The sequence below is a fragment of the Bombina bombina genome, chromosome 1 (assembly GCF_027579735.1).
Source record: "Bombina bombina isolate aBomBom1 chromosome 1, aBomBom1.pri, whole genome shotgun sequence".
Classification (NCBI taxonomy): domain Eukaryota; kingdom Metazoa; phylum Chordata; class Amphibia; order Anura; family Bombinatoridae; genus Bombina; species Bombina bombina.
In genome coordinates, this window is record NC_069499.1 from 1,342,933,291 (window position 1) to 1,342,951,178 (window position 17,888).

Sequence of the window (17,888 nt, forward strand, 5' to 3'; positions counted from 1 at the left end):
CCCCCCGAGAAGGAGGGGATACCCTCAGAACCCGAAGGAAGAGTAGAATAAACCCTCTTCTGAAATCAATGGAGCAAGTTGAAAGGAAAATCTATACCCTAGCAGACTGAGCAAACAGGATAGACTCAACAAAGCTCACACATCCAGAGGAGACTGCGACCCGAACGCAGCGCCTTAGACCGCTCGGCCATCCTGACCTGCAGACCCACACCCAGCTGGACCAACCCAGCCTCAGGGAGCCAAGACAGGGGAACAAAAAAATTCTGAAACAGGTACAGGAACGAGCGTAAGGATAGCACAGCCATCCCCACAGAGTACAAGTACAACCTGACTCTGAAAACAGACAACAAGGCCATAGACCTAAGGATCTATCAAAATAAAGGCCCAATAAGTCTGACTTGGAGCCAGCAAGACCCCAGGGGGAACCCATCCCACCTTTTCACCTCCCATCCAGGAGAAGCCCCAAGCAAGGACTCTATCTACATAGAGAGAATATCCCTAAGGAAAGGGATGATGCCGGAAGGGCAACAATTGTACTCAAGGCCTGAAAGCTAATGGGAAGAGAAATTCACAACACAGATGTCCTAGAAAAGGACCCCCCTACAAGTAGCTTGCCAAGCAGAATCACAGCCTACCCATTCGCCTGCAGGGCAGGTAATCCACAGGAACACTGGAAAGCTGACCAGGGGAATGCAACCCTAAGGCACACTAGAAATTGGACATCCAGCGCCAGCAGCTGGGTATGAACCAACAACCCTTGAGGCGCAAGCCACACCGCTAACCACCGTGACCAGGTTAGCTAGATGGACCAAGGGCATAGCTCAAGTTCCCACTACCGTGGAACACCCGACCAGCCCTGAGATCCAAGATTCCAAAACTACCCAAGACTCGGTCAGGAAAAAGGCCAAGCGAAGCTTCAGCTACCGGAAGTCTCAGGGAGAAAAACAGGTCCGGGCACCCAATAGTTCAGGTAAACCTTACCCTAGAACTAAACACCCCAGCTGGCCAAAAAGCCAGACACAAGGGATACGGATGCATATCTAGAGAATCTGGATAGAGAGAACTCAAAAGCCCCGACCAAAGGAAGGAATGACCCCTAGCTAAAGTCCAACGCTCCATGGAGCAAGGCTAGAAGTTGTATGAAGATACTTCTCAGAGCCTCAGGACAACCAAGGGATACCTTGAGGTAAAAAAAAAATCCTATTAGCAGGACTAGTCTCCCTATCACCTCCACACAAGCAGAGGACACAGAGGAAGAGAAAAGCACTAAGCCTACCCAGCTCCGGGAAACCCTGAGCTAAACAAAGTCCCCGCAGGGAACAACCATCACCCGGAAACACAGATCCCTAAAAGGAGATCCAACTCACCCGGAGACAATAGAAGAAGACCCAAAGGTCTCTTATAAGTCAGACAGTACCCGTCAAAGAGTAAAAGCTGTATCTAGATACACTATAAACAGCTCACGCGTACACTTGCAAGGTGTCAAGAGCTGCAACTGGTTTCAAAATGCAAACCTTTCGCATGCTAGACAGCTATCCTGTACAAGCTGTTGGATCAAGCCCAAAAGGACAAATCCAGAGGCCTAAAAATGAAGGCCAAACTGCTCAACACCCAAAAGACATAGGCCTACCCGCAGGACCAGCCAAACGGAGCCCTATCTTTCAAAAACTTGGAAAGATCTCAAACAAATGTCTAATAAGGTGCACCATTCAAAGTAGCAGACTGAAAATCCCTGTATCTGGTAACGATAAGGTCATTCAATAACTGAAAAACATGCCTGAGAAATACCCAAAGGTGCGCAATTCTGTAACGAAAGACACAACACTCAGGGACAGTTACACCCGCGGGGAACTGTAGGGGGGACAATAGGGCACAAGCACATTCTCAAAGAAACGTCTGGACTCTGCAGACGAACAATCGCCATTAAAATGTGGAAGCGAAAACGTGCTGGAACCTCCGGGGGGAACACGCCACCCTGCATGGAGGAATCAGAAACTGGGTTACCCGCATGTGTAGAAGTATTAATTGGTAGAGAACTCGCCTCTCGGAGGACAGGACCCCCAGAGGCGGATGGCTCAGCAGTCCCTTAATTCCCAGAGTCCGAGGAACCAGGCTCTCTGAAATAGCATACGGAACAAAACTGGTTGACACGTATCAACGAGGCCAATCCGGATTTGTCACCGGACACAGAATCTGAATCTGAAATCAAAATAGTCTCTGTATCAGAATCCTCTGTAACTGAATCTGAAACAAGCACAGTCTCAACATCCGAATCATCCATAACTGAATAGAGGAAATATCAATATGGACTAAAGTATGAAAACAAAAATGGCACTTGACACCCACAATGGCTGGTGCACTCACCACCTCCTATGACCAGACCCCTGCGGACTAGAATATTTCCTTTGCCACGTGGTCAAGAATGCGGAAATGGAGAACGGAACCACGCCCGAACACAAGGTGATCCGAATAGTCCAAAAAAACATGGCCAACCAAAAGGCTGTGTCACTTCCAAATGCCTCAATGTTCCAAACCACAAGCCCATAAACATCACACATAAGCCGGTTGAATCACATAACAAACATGATTATAAACCCCCCTGTTCAATAACCCCCCTCAGAAGATATTAACCCTCGATTCCAAGATACTAACAGAGACTCACTGAGACCCTTATGTCATGCAGTTAGACCCACAAAGGTGTGTAACCCCTCGGGAAAACATTCACATTACAGTACATTGATAAAGTAAAATGAAACGATCTTACCGGAATCTACACCGTGGAACAGGAACACGGCCTTTCAAGTGTGACGAATAGTGGCATCGCCTCCGCCATGGACTTGAGAGAAGAAAGCAGGCAGCGGAGCAAAGTTCGACAACGCTGATTGCTTGAGGAGCTGTTAATATGAGTCGGGATGGTTTTGCAGAAAGACTCTCCCTGCATCTCCGGACTCTAATTTTCATCCAAGCCCTCACTGAGAGACTGACAGGACTACTTAAAACTCCTGTCCCATGCCGAAGTGTACTACCCTCCATAAGAGACAAAAACAAAAATTAAAAAATTCTGACACGTCTCTGCCAACCTCCTGGGACGAAAGGCAAAGAATGATTGAGGGGATGAGGAGAGTGGGAGGAGTATTTAAGCCTTTGGCTGGGGTGTCTTTGCCTCCTCCTGGTGGCCAGGTTCTTATTTCCCAAAAGTAATGAATGCAGCTGTGGACTCTTTCCATTTAAGAAGAAAACAATACATTTGTAAAACACAGGCTTGAGCATGCAAAACAAGCAACCATGCATATCCCAAGACTATAGATTATAATTGTTATAGTTTCTGCATGAGGATATCAAGGAAAATTAACTGATTCTTCTTGGCCCTGAAAAGCAAGCTTGTTAAGTGGTTTACACTTCCTGACCCACAGCAAATGTTACACTCTGTAGTACTAATCTAGCCATATACTATAAATGTACCATAACACTCAGGAAGGCCTATTGTAGAGGAAGTCAAGTTTACAATGGTTGAAAACTGCAGAATACACCCATGACCAAATTAGATATTGTAACTATTCATACTTTTAACTCCTGGGGCACAAGGTCACACCTTTCTCAATAAAATCACTATTAGCGTGCCTACCTTTGAGCTTTCTTGGCATCAACAGGCACATCTCTCAGATATCGACCAACTTCTGCTATCTCACGTCCTACAAACTTAGCATCTGAAAGAAAAACAAAATAAGATGTCATAGTCACAAACAAAAGAAAAAAAGGTTGCTATATAGTAGTGGTATTGAATTTAAAAATATATATATTTTTTTTTTTCTTCAAAAGTATTAATATATTACTAAATGGATTTCTAAAGTGAGATACTTACTGGAACTTACTATCAATGTTAACTATTATATTTTTCTAGTTTTTAGTTAATGAAAAGGGTTAATAATTGGTTAGATCTGCACGACCCCCCCCCCCCCCATCTAATTCCGTGCCCTGACTAAAGGTTTAGTACTGCACAGTGTGTGCCAAGCAGCTTCCAGTTCTTCCTCATATTCTTCCTGTAAACAATGGCATGTTCCAGAACATGAAGGGACACGGGAGGAGGGAGTATCCTCTGTCTGGCAAATTATTACAAGATTAACCTGAAAATGCTAGACTTGGAGTCCCTTGGAAATGTTTAAAGCATATGTGGGACATGCTCACAAAACAAACTTTTGATGTGAAAGTAACTCTGCTTAATACTAGTCAGAGAATGGATGTTTAGCAGCTTCACACCAATACACCCTAATGGAAGGTTCCACACACAGAACTGGGTGCATCAATATAGCACAAATGTGGTATAGGCACTAACATATTTATGGCCTCAGATTAAATAGTTTATACACAATATTTTCACAATACCAAGTTAATTTAAATAATTTAGTTATGTTTTAAAATAATTATTTGTCATGAATGTGGTTTGTCAAGGAAATAGCCACGCCCATTATTGCTAATACAGAATAAAAAAATTCCTCAATCCAAAAATACTTATATTGATGTTTTACGTATAAAAGTAGATAATACTCTTGTCCTAGGTAAGATACAAAACTGGGGGCTTAAAGGGAAAATACAGTCCAAATTAAACTTTCATGATTCAGATAGGGTATGTAATTTTAAACAACGTTCTAACTTACTTTTATAATTGCTTTGTTCTCTTGGTATTCTTAGTAGAAAGCTAAATCTAGGTAACTGGGGAATGGTAAATAACAGAATTTATGTTTACCTGATAAATTACTTTCTCCAACGGTGTGTCCGGTCCACGGCGTCATCCTTACTTGTGGGATATTCTCTTCCCCAACAGGAAATGGCAAAGAGCCCAGCAAAGCTGGTCACATGATCCCTCCTAGGCTCCGCCTACCCCAGTCATTCGACCGACGTTAAGGAGGAATATTTGCATAGGAGAAACCATATGTTACCGTGGTGACTGTAGTTAAAGAAAATAAATTATCAGACCTGATTAAAAAAACCAGGGCGGGCCGTGGACCGGACACACCGTTGGAGAAAGTAATTTATCAGGTAAACATAAATTCTGTTTTCTCCAACATAGGTGTGTCCGGTCCACGGCGTCATCCTTACTTGTGGGAACCAATACCAAAGCTTTAGGACACGGATGAAGGGAGGGAGCAAATCAGGTCACCTAAATGGAAGGCACCACGGCTTGCAAAACCTTTCTCCCAAAAATAGCCTCAGAAGAAGCAAAAGTATCAAATTTGTAAAATTTAGAAAAAGTGTGCAGTGAAGACCAAGTCGCTGCCTTACATATCTGATCAACAGAAGCCTCGTTCTTGAAGGCCCATGTGGAAGCCACAGCCCTAGTGGAGTGAGCTGTGATTCTTTCAGGAGGCTGCCGTCCGGCAGTCTCATAAGCCAATCGGATAATGCTTTTAATCCAGAAGGAGAGAGAGGTAGAAGTTGCTTTTTGACCTCTCCGTTTACCAGAATAAACAAAGTTTGTCTGAAATCCTTAGTAGCTGCTAAGTAAAATTTGAGAGCACAAACTACATCCAAGTTGTGCAACAAACGTTCCTTCTTTGAAACTGGATTAGGACACAAAGAAGGCACAACTATCTCCTGGTTAATGTTTTTGTTAGAAACAACTTTTGGAAGAAAACCAGGTTTAGTACGCAAAACCACCTTATCTGCATGGAACACCAGATAAGGAGAAGAACACTGCAGAGCAGATAATTCTGAAACTCTTCTAGCAGAAGAAATTGCAACCAAAAACAAAACTTTCCAAGATAATAACTTAATATCAACGGAATGTAAGGGTTCAAACGGAACCCCCTGAAGAACTGAAAGAACTAGGTTGAGACTCCAAGGAGGAGTCAAAATTTTGTAAACAGGCTTGATTCTAACCAGAGCCTGAACAAAGGCTAGAACATCTGGCACAGCTGCCAGCTTTTTGTGAAGTAACACAGACAAGGCAGAAATCTGTCCCATCAAGGAACTTGCAGATAGTCCTTTTTCCAATCCTTCTCGAAGGAAGGATAGACTCTTAGGAATCTTAACCTTGTCCCAAGGGAATCCTGCAGATTCACACCAACAGATATACCAAATTATGTGGTAATTTTTCTGGTTACAGGCTTTCAGGCCTGAACAAGAGTATTAATAACAGAATCTGAGAACCCTCGCTTTGATAAGATCAAGCGTTCAATCTCCAAGCAGTCAGCTGGAGTGGGTCGAACGGACCTAGAACAAGAAGGTCTCGTCTCAAAGGTAGCTTCCATGGTGGAGCCGATGACATATTCACCAGATCTGCATACCAAGTCCTGCGTGGCCACGCAGGAGCTATCAAAATCACCGACGCCCTCTCCTGATTGATCCTGGCTACCAGCCTGGGGATGAGAGGAAACGGCGGGAACACATAAGCTAGTTTGAAGGTCCAAGGTGCTACTAGTGCATCCACTAGAGCCGCCTTGGGATCCCTGGATCTGTACCCGTAGTAAGGAACTCTGAAGTTCTGACGAGAGGCCATCAGATCCATGTCTGGAATGCCCCACGGTTGAGTGACTTGGGCAAAGATTTCCGGATGGAGTTCCCACTCCCCCGGATGCAATGTCTGACGACTCAGAAAATCCACTTCCCAATTTTCCACTCCTGGGATGTGGATAGCAGACAGGTGGCAGGAGTGAGACTCCGCCCATAGAATGATTTTGGTCACTTCTTCCATCGCTAGGGAACTCCTTGTTCCCCCCTGATGGTTGATGTATGAACTTGGCCCTCGCTAGCTGAGGCCAAGCTTTGAGAGCATTGAATATCGCTCTCAGTTCCAGAATATTTATCGGTAGAAGAGATTCTACCCGAGACCAAAGACCCTGAGCTTTCAGGGATCCCCAGACCGCGCCCCAGCCCATCAGACTGGCGTCGGTCGTGACAATGACCCACTCTGGTCTGCGGAAGGTCATCCCTTGTGACAGGTTGTCCAGGGACAGCCACCAACGGAATGAGTCTCTGGTCCTCTGATTTACTTGTATCTTCGGAGACAAGTCTGAATAGTCCCCATTCCACTGACTGAGCATGAACAGTTGTAATGGTCTTAGATGAATGCGCACAAAAGGAACTATGTCCATTGCCGCTACCGTCAAACCTATCACTTCCATGCACTGCGCTATGGAAGGAAGAGGAACGGAATGAAGTATCCGACAAGAGTCTAGAAGTTTTGTTTTTCTGGCTTCTGTCAGAAAAATCCTCATTTCTAAGGAGTCTATTATAGTTCCCAAGAAGGGAACCCTCGTTGACGGAGATAGAGAACTCTTTTTCACGTTCACTTTCCATCCGTGAGATCTGAGAAAGGCCAGGACAATGTCCGTGTGAGCCTTTACTTGAGGAAGGGACGACGCTCGAATCAGAATGTCGTCCAAGTAAGGTACTACAGCAATGCCCCTTGGTCTTAGCACCGCCAGAAGGGACCCTAGTACCTATGAGAAAATCCTAGGAGCAGTGGCTAATCCGAAAGAAAACGCCACGAACTGGAAATGCTTGTCCAGGAATGCAAACCTTAGGAACCGATGATGTTCCTTGTGGATAGGAATATGTAGATACGCATCCTTGAAATCCACCTTGGTCATGAATTGACCTTCCTGGATGGAAGGAAGAAGTGTTCGAATGGTTTCCATCTTGAACGATGGAACCTTGAGAAACTTGTTCAAGATCTTGAGATCTAAGATTGGTCAGAACGTTCCCTCTTTTTTGGGAACTATGAACAGATTGGAGTAGAACCCCATCCCTTGTTCTCCTAATGGAACAGGATGAATCACTCCCATTTTTAGCAGGTCTTCTACCCAATGTAAGAATGCCTGTCTTCTTATGTGGTCTGAAGACAACTGAGACCTGTGGAACCTCCCCCTTGGAGGAAGCCCCTTGAACTCCAGAGAATAACCTTGGGAGACTATTTCTAGCGCCCAAGGATCCAGAACATCTCTTGCCCCAGCCTGAGCGAAGAGAGAGAGTCTGCCCCCCACCAGATCCGGTCCCGGATCGGGGGCCCGCATTTCATGCTGTCTTGGTAGCAGTGGCAGGTTTCCTGGCCTGCTTTCCTTTGTTCCAGCCTTGCATAAGTCTCCAGGCTGGATTGGCTTGAGAAGTATTACCTTCCTGCTTAGAGGACGTAGCCCTTGGGGCTGATCCGTTTCTGCGAAAGGGACGGAACTTAGGTTTATTTTTGGTCTTGAAAAGACCTATCCTGAGGAAGGGCGTGGCCCTTGCCCCCAGTGATATCAGAGATAATCTCTTTCAAGTCAGGGCCAAAGAGTGTTTTTCCCCTTGAAAGGAATGTCAAGCAATTTGTTCTTGGAAGACGCATCCGCTGCCCAAGATTTTAACCAAAGCGCTCTGCGCCACAATAGCAAACCCAGAATTTTTTCGCCGCTAACCTAGCCAATTGCAAGGTGGCGTCTAGGGTGAAAGAATTAGCCAATTTAAGAGCACGAATTCTGTCCATAATCTCCTCATAAGAAGAAGAATTACTAATAATCGCCTTTCTTAGCTCATCAAACTAGAAACACGCGGCTGCAGTGACAGGGACAATGCATGCAATTGGTTGTAGAAGGGAACCTTGCTGAACAAACATCTTTAGCAGACCTTCTAATTTTTTATCCATAGGATCTTGGAAAGCACAACTATCTTCTATGGGTATAGTGGCGCGCTTGTGTAGAGTAGAAACCGCCCCCTCGACCTTGGGGACTGTCTGCCATCAGTCCTTTCTGGGGTCGACTATAGGAAAACAATTTTATAAATATGGGGGGAGGTACTAAAGGTATACCGGGCCTGTCCCATTCTTTACTAACAATGTACGCCACCCGCTTGGATATAGGAAAAGCTTCGGGGGGCCCCGGGGCCTCTAAGAACTTTTCCATTTTACATAGTGGTTCTGGAATGACCAGATAATCACAATCATCCAAATTGGATAACACCTCCTTAAGCAGAGCGCGGAGATGTTCCAACTTAAATTTAAAAGTAATCACATCAGGTTCAGCTTGTTGAGAAATGTTTCCTGAATCTGAAATTTCTCCCTCAGACAAAACCTCCCTGGCCCCCTCAGACTGGTGTAGGGGCCCTTCAGGAACCATATCATCAGCGTTCTCATGCTCTACAGAATTTTCTAAAACAGAGCAGTCGCGCTTTCGCTGATAAGTGGGCATATTGGCTAAAATGTTTTTGATAGAATTATCCATTACAGCCGTTAAATGTTGCATAGTAAGGAGTATTGGCGCACTAGATGTACTAGGGGCCTCCTGTATGGGCAAGACTGGTGTAGACGAAGGAGGGGATGATGCAGTACCATGCTTACTCCCCTCACTTGAGGAATCATCTTGGGCATCATTTTTACTAAATTTTTTTATGACATAAAATACATATAGTTAAATGAGAAGGAACCTTGGTTTCCCCACAGTCAGAACACAATCTATCTGGTAGTTCAGACATGTTAAACAGGCATAAACTTGATAACAAAGCACAAAAAACGTTTTAAAATAAAACCGTTACTGTCACTTTAAATTTTAAACTAAACACACTTTATTACTGCAATTGCGAAAAAGTATGAAGGAATTGTTCAAAATTCACCAAAATTTCACCACAGTGTCTTAAAGCCTTAAAAGTATTGCACACCAAATTTGGAAGCTTTAACCCTTAAAATAACGGAACCGGAGCCGTTTTTATATTTAACCCCTTTACAGTCCCTGGAATCTGCTTTGCTGAGACCCAACCAAGCCCAAAGGGGAATACGATACCAAATGATGCCTTCAGAAAGACTTTTCTATGTAACAGAGCTCCACACACATGCAACTGCATGCCATGCTGTCCTCAAAAACAAGTGCGCCATACCGGCGCGAAAATGAGGCTCTGACTATGATTAGGGAAAGCCCCTAAAGAATAAGGTGTCAAAAACAGTGCCTGCCGATATAATCATATCAAAATACCCAGAATAAATGATTCCTCAAGGCTAAATATGTGTTAATAATGAATCGATTTAGCCCAGAAAAAGTCTACAGTCTTAATAAGCCCTTGTGAAGCCCTTATTTACTATCTTAATAAACATGGCTTACCGGATCCCATAGGGAAAATGACAGCTTCCAGCATTACATCGTCTTGTTAGAATGTGTCATACCTCAAGCAGTAAGAGACTGCACACTGTTCCCCCAACTGAAGTTAATTGCTCTCAACAGTCCTGTGTGGAACAGCCATGGATTTTAGTTACGGTGCTAAAATCATTGTCCTCATACAAACAGAAATCTTCATCTCTTTTCTGTTTCTGAGTAAATAGTACATACCAGCACTATTTTAAAATAACAAACTCTTGATTGAATAATAAAAACTACAGTTAAACACTAAAAAACTCTAAGCCATCTCCGTGGAGATGTTGCCTGTACAACGGCAAAGAGAATGACTGGGGTAGGCGGAGCCTAGGAGGGATCATGTGACCAGCTTTGCTGGGCTCTTTGCCATTTCCTGTTGGGGAAGAGAATATCCCACAAGTAAGGATGACGCCGTGGACCGGACACACCTATGTTGGAGAAAAAGGGATTATCTATCTTTTTAAACTATAACATTTTTGGTGTTTACTATCCCTTTAATTTACTCATACAAGTATAATTAGGGGATTTAGTGTCAATGGTGAGGTGAAGATGATAAGAAATCTACAGGGAGTGCAGAATTATTAGGCAAATGAGTATTTTGACCACATCATCCTCTTTATGCATGTTGTCTTACTCCAAGCTGTATAGGCTCGAAAGCCTACTACCAATTAAGCATATTAGGTGATGTGCATCTCTGTAATGAGAAGGGGTGTGGTCTAATGACATCAACACCCTATATCAGGTGTGCATAATTATTAGGCAACTTCCTTTCCTTTGGCAAAATGGGTCAAAAGAAGGACTTGACAGGCTCAGAAAAGTCAAAAATAGTGAGATATCTTGCAGAGGGATGCAGCACTCTTAAAATTGCAAAGCTTCTGAAGCGTGATCATCGAACAATCAAGCGTTTCATTCAAAATAGTTAACAGGGTCGCAAGAAGTGTGTGGAAAAACCAAGGCGCAAAATAACTGCCCATGAACTGAGAAAAGTCAAGTGTGCAGCTGCCAAGATGCCACTTGCCACCAGTTTGGCCATATTTCAGAGCTGCAACATCACTGGAGTGCCCAAAAGCACAAGATGTGCAATACTCAGAGACATGGCCAAGGTAAGAAAGGCTGAAAGACGACCACCACTGAACAAGACACACAAGCTGAAATGTCAAGACTGGGCCAAGAAATATCTCAAGACTGATTTTTCTAAGGTTTTATGGACTGATGAAATGAGAGTTAGTCTTGATGGGCCAGATGGATGGGCCCGTGGCTGGATTGGTAAAGGGCAGAGAGCTCCAGTCCGACTCAGACGCCAGCAAGGTGGAGGTGGAGTACTGGTTTGGGCTGGTATCATCAAAGATGAGCTTGTGGGGCCTTTTCGGGTTGAGAATGGAGTCAAGCTCAACTCCCAGTCCTACTGCCAGTTTCTGGAAGACACCTTCTTCAAGCAGTGGTACAGGAAGAAGTCTGCATCCTTCAAGAAAAACATGATTTTCATGCAGGACAATGCTCCATCACACGCGTCCAAGTACTCCACAGCGTGGCTGGCAAGAAAGGGTATAAAAGAAGAAAATCTAATGACATGGCCTCCTTGTTCACCTGATCTGAACCCCATTGAGAACCTGTGGTCCATCATCAAATGTGAGATTTACAAGGAGGGAAAACAGTACACCTCTCTGAACAGTGTCTGGGAGGCTGTGGTTGCTGCTGCACGCAATGTTGATGGTGAACAGATCAAAACACTGACAGAATCCATGGATGACAGGCTTTTGAGTGTCCTTGCAAAGAAAGGTGGCTATATTGGTCACTGATTTGTTTTTGTTTTGTTTTTGAATGTCAGAAATGTATATTTGTGAATGTTGAGATGTTATATTGGTTTCACTGGTAAAAATAAATAATTGAAATGGGTGTATATTTGTTTTTTGTTAAGTTGCCTAATAATTATGCACGGTAATAGTCACCTGCACACACAGATATCCCCCTAAAATAGCTATAACTAAAAACAAACTAAAAACTACTTCCAAAACTATTCAGCTTTGATATTACGAGTTTTTTGGGTTCATTGAGAACATGGTTGTTGTTCAATAATAAAATTAATCCTCAAAAATACAACTTGCCTAATAATTCTGCACTCCCTGTATATATAATCATGAAACATTAATTATTACAGTTATGTAATATAATGAACTCCTCTGGGGACCACAAATCACTATTTATAATACAGAGAAGCTGTGATCTACAAATGATACCACTATTATCATCTGTCTTCCTCATTAATACAGTCAATATAAAAATACTTAAAAAGCCTTCAAATTATTTTTTTGTGTGTTATAAAATATTATAATGTTATAATTCTTTGTTTTGCCTTTTACCAAAGAGTGTAAATCAGTAACTGGTAATGAGACTGCTATTGTTTTATAGTTTAGTAGAAAACTTGCCAGGTTAATACTTTGTACAGCAAGTTCCTCCTGAGATGTGTAGTCTGTTGTAGTGAAGTAGCGAAAAGGAATTTGATGACGTTGAGAACTTGTTTAGTCAATGTCCTGTTGGGGTCAGCTCCAAAGATTCTTGTAGTTTGTATTCTACATGTATTTAACATAAATGTACCTATGTATATGTGTATGAGTAGTCGTATATATTTACGTATATATGCATTTATTTATGTATGTAAGTGAGCATGTTTGTACATATGTTTAAAAAAAAAAAAAAAAAAAAAACTAAAAAGGAAGAATACTACAGCCAATCAAGGCTATAGTGAGCAAATTATTCCTATGGAAGAAGAGAGACTGTAATACTGCTGTACATAGCACTTTGATGTGAATGTACTGAGAACCAGTCTCTTTCCCTGTGGCAACGAGCAGCCAGGAGCAGGCTCCCATTGAATCTCATGTTGTGGTAAAAGATTCTAGTAGTAGCAGGAGCCTGGAAAGGTACAATGCTGCCGCTTATTAATTTGTAAACCGCGGCCTAATTCCATACTGCATCACACACAATGACTCTGATGTTAAAAAAAGAAATATTAAAAAGAAATGTTAAAAAAAGATGCATAAAAACAGACTAAACAAAAAAAATACAGGAGGATGGTCTTGCTTCAAAGAGCTTACAATGGCCCCAAGATAGATTTTGAAAAAACTTTTGGAAATAAAAGGATATGAGAAGAATGTAAAATTGCTAAGAATGTTCGGAAAGAAAATATTTATAAATGAAAAGTCAAGGATCCATCAAATAAAAATACAAGTAATGTGTTACATGATTTTGGGGGGGAAAAAATCTGAGTTGACTAATCAGGGAACAAAAGGATAATTCAGCTTATATACTAAGTATTAGTAAAAATACACGATGTGCCATCTTCTGTGACTAGTACTATAGCAGTCTGTGAAGCAAGAAGACTTGCATGTAGGTGCTAAAAGCACAAAAATGCTTCATATGCTGTCAGTCTGTTTCCTAATACTTACTGAGGGGACAGCAACCCTGTGGTGTCACATACGATCTTACACACCCTGATAGTATAGGAGCGTCTAACCTATCAGAGATTCTTTTCTTTTGGTGGCTAATGTTTTGGGTATTGTGGTCTCTCCGTATAAAAGTTTTGGTTGCGCCTGGATTGGTATTTGGCTTGCAATGAGCATGTCCTCATGTTCTTGTGTAACGAAATGTTAATAATGACTTTTCGTTTTTCATGCACAGTAAGGATTGTCATTGTGTGCATGCACGAGCATAAAATACATATCTGTGTGTGCTTACAGGCGAGCATGTGTGTCAATTGTATGTCCTGATGTATCTATTTCTTTGGGTGTCTGGCTGTGTCTGCGTCACAGTATTCGCATGTAGAAGTTTATAAATAAAGCTAAGTCTGTGTGTGTTTGTAGCTGGTTGGATATACGTTTGTAGATAGGTAAAAAGATTTGTATGTCAGTCTGTTTTAGATATATAAGAGAAAAAGATAATGCGGGGGGACCCCTTGCCCAGCACATACCTATGGGTTAATGACCTAGCTCTGTAAGTCCGAGGAGGGAAGTTTTGGCTCCCCTATGTATAACATGCTGTACGACTCGCTGACCCTGATCCTATAGGTTTGGAGCTTGGTTTGGTGTTAGACCCTAGCTTAGGCAGTTGGTCTTGGCCCAGGCTGCAGACAAAGATGGCTGAGTGTTAGAGAGGCAACATTCTTAGGTGCAGGCCTGGGGGAGCTCCTCCTAAGGTATGTGGCAAGCTAAAGAGCTGCTGTGAGAAATGCCGCTGTTACCATGGTAGCTGGGGTCTGCTTGATGTATCTGGGGTTTCGTTAGAATATTCACAGCTCAGGACGACAGGGCATTAATTCCTTAGTGATAAAAGGGATTGTTTCATACAAGGAACATAGAACTTCCCATGTTTATTTAATATCATCACCTAGTTCTTGCCCCTGAAATGTCACAAAGAATAGTTGTGAAATTCCTGTGGAGTGTTTATTGTTTAGAGAAGTTACGTTTGCTTGTATTGACACACCATAGCACTCAAGCAGTTGTGCTCCCTATAATGGAATATACATATCATCTAGAGTCTAAGTCAAACATAAATTCCAGAGGTTTAAGTGCTTGTTTAACCTCTGTGTTCCCCCTTCCCACAGATGTAGCATGAAAACACTTCAACCACATTCATTTCCTGGCTTTTGCACATTTAAGTGAAATCTTACACTTTGGTTTAAAACAAAATGTTTTTGAATTTCTATACAATTTTAAAAGAATTTGGTTAACTCAGCTGCAGCTGAACAAACAGCATAGACAACTGAATTCTGATGCATTATTAGTGACATTACATGAGTTGCACTTTTATTAGCTGCAACAATAATAAAAAAAAAGGATTTAAATAATGCCCTGATACGTATAAAAAAAAATGATATAGGTGAATTCATTTTAAATACAGGTAAAACATACAACCGAAAGTGGGTGATATGGAAATCACATGTTGCCCTTTATGTGAATTATTGTGGAAAATATAAATTACCAACAATAAATAATTACCTGCAATTGCGTGAGAGACTATTAACACATTTTGTTGCACATGACTTAAACATTTGACCTTAAATGGAATGTATTTTGGCATTCAGTATTTTGGGAGATGTATATCATATAAATATAATGGGCCAGATTATGAGTGGAGCACAGTTACGCGCGACCGATAAGGGGTTTATCGCGGGTGTTTGCACTCATCGGGTTTACCACTCATATTACAATTTGAAAGTAAACACGATTTCTTGAGCACAATCAAAATTTACGCTTCAATGATTACCGCATCCTCAGAGCTCTGGTTTACTGTTTCGCAAAAGAAAAAAGTGTCACAAAACACATTAAAATACATTGTAAAGCACAGTTAACACTCATAATAACACCATCTAATAAAAAATATTGTAAATATATTGCACAAAAAAGTTATAAGGGCTCAAAGATATGAGGTCTCAGGTGTTAGAAAGAAAGGCAAATGGCTTTTATCATAGATATACATACATACATATACAGTACATGTCTAAAATGTATATGTGTATACTGTATATATATATTTATGTATTTATATGTGACTATATGTATTTATGTATTTATATGTGAATATATGTATTTATGTATTTATATGTGAATATATGTATTTATGTGTGAATATATGTATTTATGTATTTATAAGTGAATATATGTATTTATGTATTTATACGTGAATATATGTATTTATATGTGAATATATGTATTTATGTGTGAATATATGTATTTATGTATTTATATGTGAATATATGTATTTATGTATTTATGTGTGAATATATGTATTTATATGTGAATATATGTATTTATATGTGAATATATGTATTTATGTATTTATGTGTGAATATATGTATTTATGTGTGAATATACAGGGAGTGCAGAATTATTAGGCAAGTTGTATTTTTGAGGATTAATTTTATTATTGAACAACAACCATGTTCTCAATGAACCCAAAAAACTCATTAATATCAAAGCTGAATATTTTTGGAAGTAGTTTTTAGTTTGTTTTTAGTTTTAGCTATTTTAGGGGGATATCTGTGTGTGCAGGTGACTATTACTGTGCATAATTATTAGGCAACTTAACAAAAAACAAATATATACCCATTTCAATTATTTATTTTTACCAGTGAAACCAATATAACATCTCAACATTCACAAATATACATTTCTGACATTCAAAAACAAAACAAAAACAAATCAGTGACCAATATAGCCACCTTTCTTTGCAAGGACACTCAAAAGCCTGCCATCCATGGATTCTGTCAGTGTTTTGATCTGTTCACCATCAACATTGCGTGCAGCAGCAACCACAGCCTCCCAGACACTGTTCAGAGAGGTGTACTGTTTTCCCTCCTTGTAAATCTCACATTTGATGATGGACCACAGGTTCTCAATGGGGTTCAGATCAGGTGAACAAGGAGGCCATGTCATTAGATTTTCTTCTTTTATACCCTTTCTTGTCAGCCACGCTGTGGTGTACTTGGACGCGTGTGATGGAGCATTGTCCTGCATGAAAATCATGTTTTTCTTGAAGGATGCAGACTTCTTCCTGTACCACTGCTTGAAGAAGGTGTCTTCCAGAAACTGGCAGTAGGACTGGGAGTTGAGCTTGACTCCATCCTCAACCCGAAAAGGCCCCACAAGCTCATCTTTGATGATACCAGCCCAAACCAGTACTCCACCTCCACCTTGCTGGCGTCTGAGTCGGACTGGAGCTCTCTGCCCTTTACCATCCATCTGGCCCATCAAGACTCACTCTCATTTCATCAGTCCATAAAACCTTAGAAAAATCAGTCTTGAGATATTTCTTGGCCCAGTCTTGACGTTTCAGCTTGTGTGTCTTGTTCAGTGGTGGTCGTCTTTCAGCCTTTCTTACCTTGGCCATGTCTCTGAGTATTGCACACCTTGTGCTTTTGGGCACTCCAGTGATGTTGCAGCTCTGAAATATGGCCAAACTGGTGGCAAGTGGCATCTTGGCAGCTGCACGCTTGACTTTTCTCAGTTCATGGGCAGTTATTTTGCGCCTTGGTTTTTCCACACGCTTCTTGCGACCCTGTTGACTATTTTGAATGAAACGCTTGATTGTTCGATGATCACGCTTCAGAAGCTTTGCAATTTTAAGAGTGCTGCATCCCTCTGCAAGATATCTCACTATTTTTGACTTTTCTGAGCCTGTCAAGTCCTTCTTTTGACCCATTTTGCCAAAGGAAAGGAAGTTGCCTAATAATTATGCACACCTGATATAGGGTGTTGATGTCATTAGACCACACCCCTTCTCATTACAGAGATGCACATCACCTAATATGCTTAATTGGTAGTAGGCTTTCGAGCCTATACAGCTTGGAGTAAGACAACATGCATAAAGAGGATGATGTGGTCAAAATACTCATTTGCCTAATAATTCTGCACTCCCTGTATGTATTTATGTATTTATGTGTGAATATATGTATTTATGTATTTATATGTGAATATATGTATTTATGTATTTATATGTGAATATATGTATTTATGTGTGTATATATGTATTTATATGTGAATATATGTATTTATGTATGTATATATATATTTATGTATTTATATGTGAATATATGTATTTACAGACAAATATACACATATTAACACATAAATACTTATTCACACATAATATTATACACATATATAGAAGTGCATTGGAGCCCTTTGCAGTTAAAGGGACATGAAACCCAAAAAAATTCTTGCATGATTTAGGTAGAACATACAATTTTAAACAACTTTCCAGTTTACTTCTATTATCAAATTTGCTTGGTATAATTTGTTG

At 41.2% G+C, this 17,888-nt stretch overlaps 1 protein-coding gene across 4 annotated transcripts in view; it reads right to left on the reverse strand.

Annotated features, from left to right (window-relative positions):
* Window positions 1–17,888, reverse strand: part of LOC128649424 (adhesion G-protein coupled receptor G1) — a 209,359-nt gene that overhangs the window by 92,316 nt on the left and 99,155 nt on the right. For all 4 annotated transcript variants that reach the window (XM_053702697.1, XM_053702713.1, XM_053702688.1 and 1 more), the window contains exon 4: window positions 3,626–3,707. In XM_053702697.1, coding sequence (XP_053558672.1) covers window positions 3,626–3,707 — 82 coding nt within the window. The remainder of the gene's footprint in view (window positions 1–3,625; window positions 3,708–17,888) is intronic.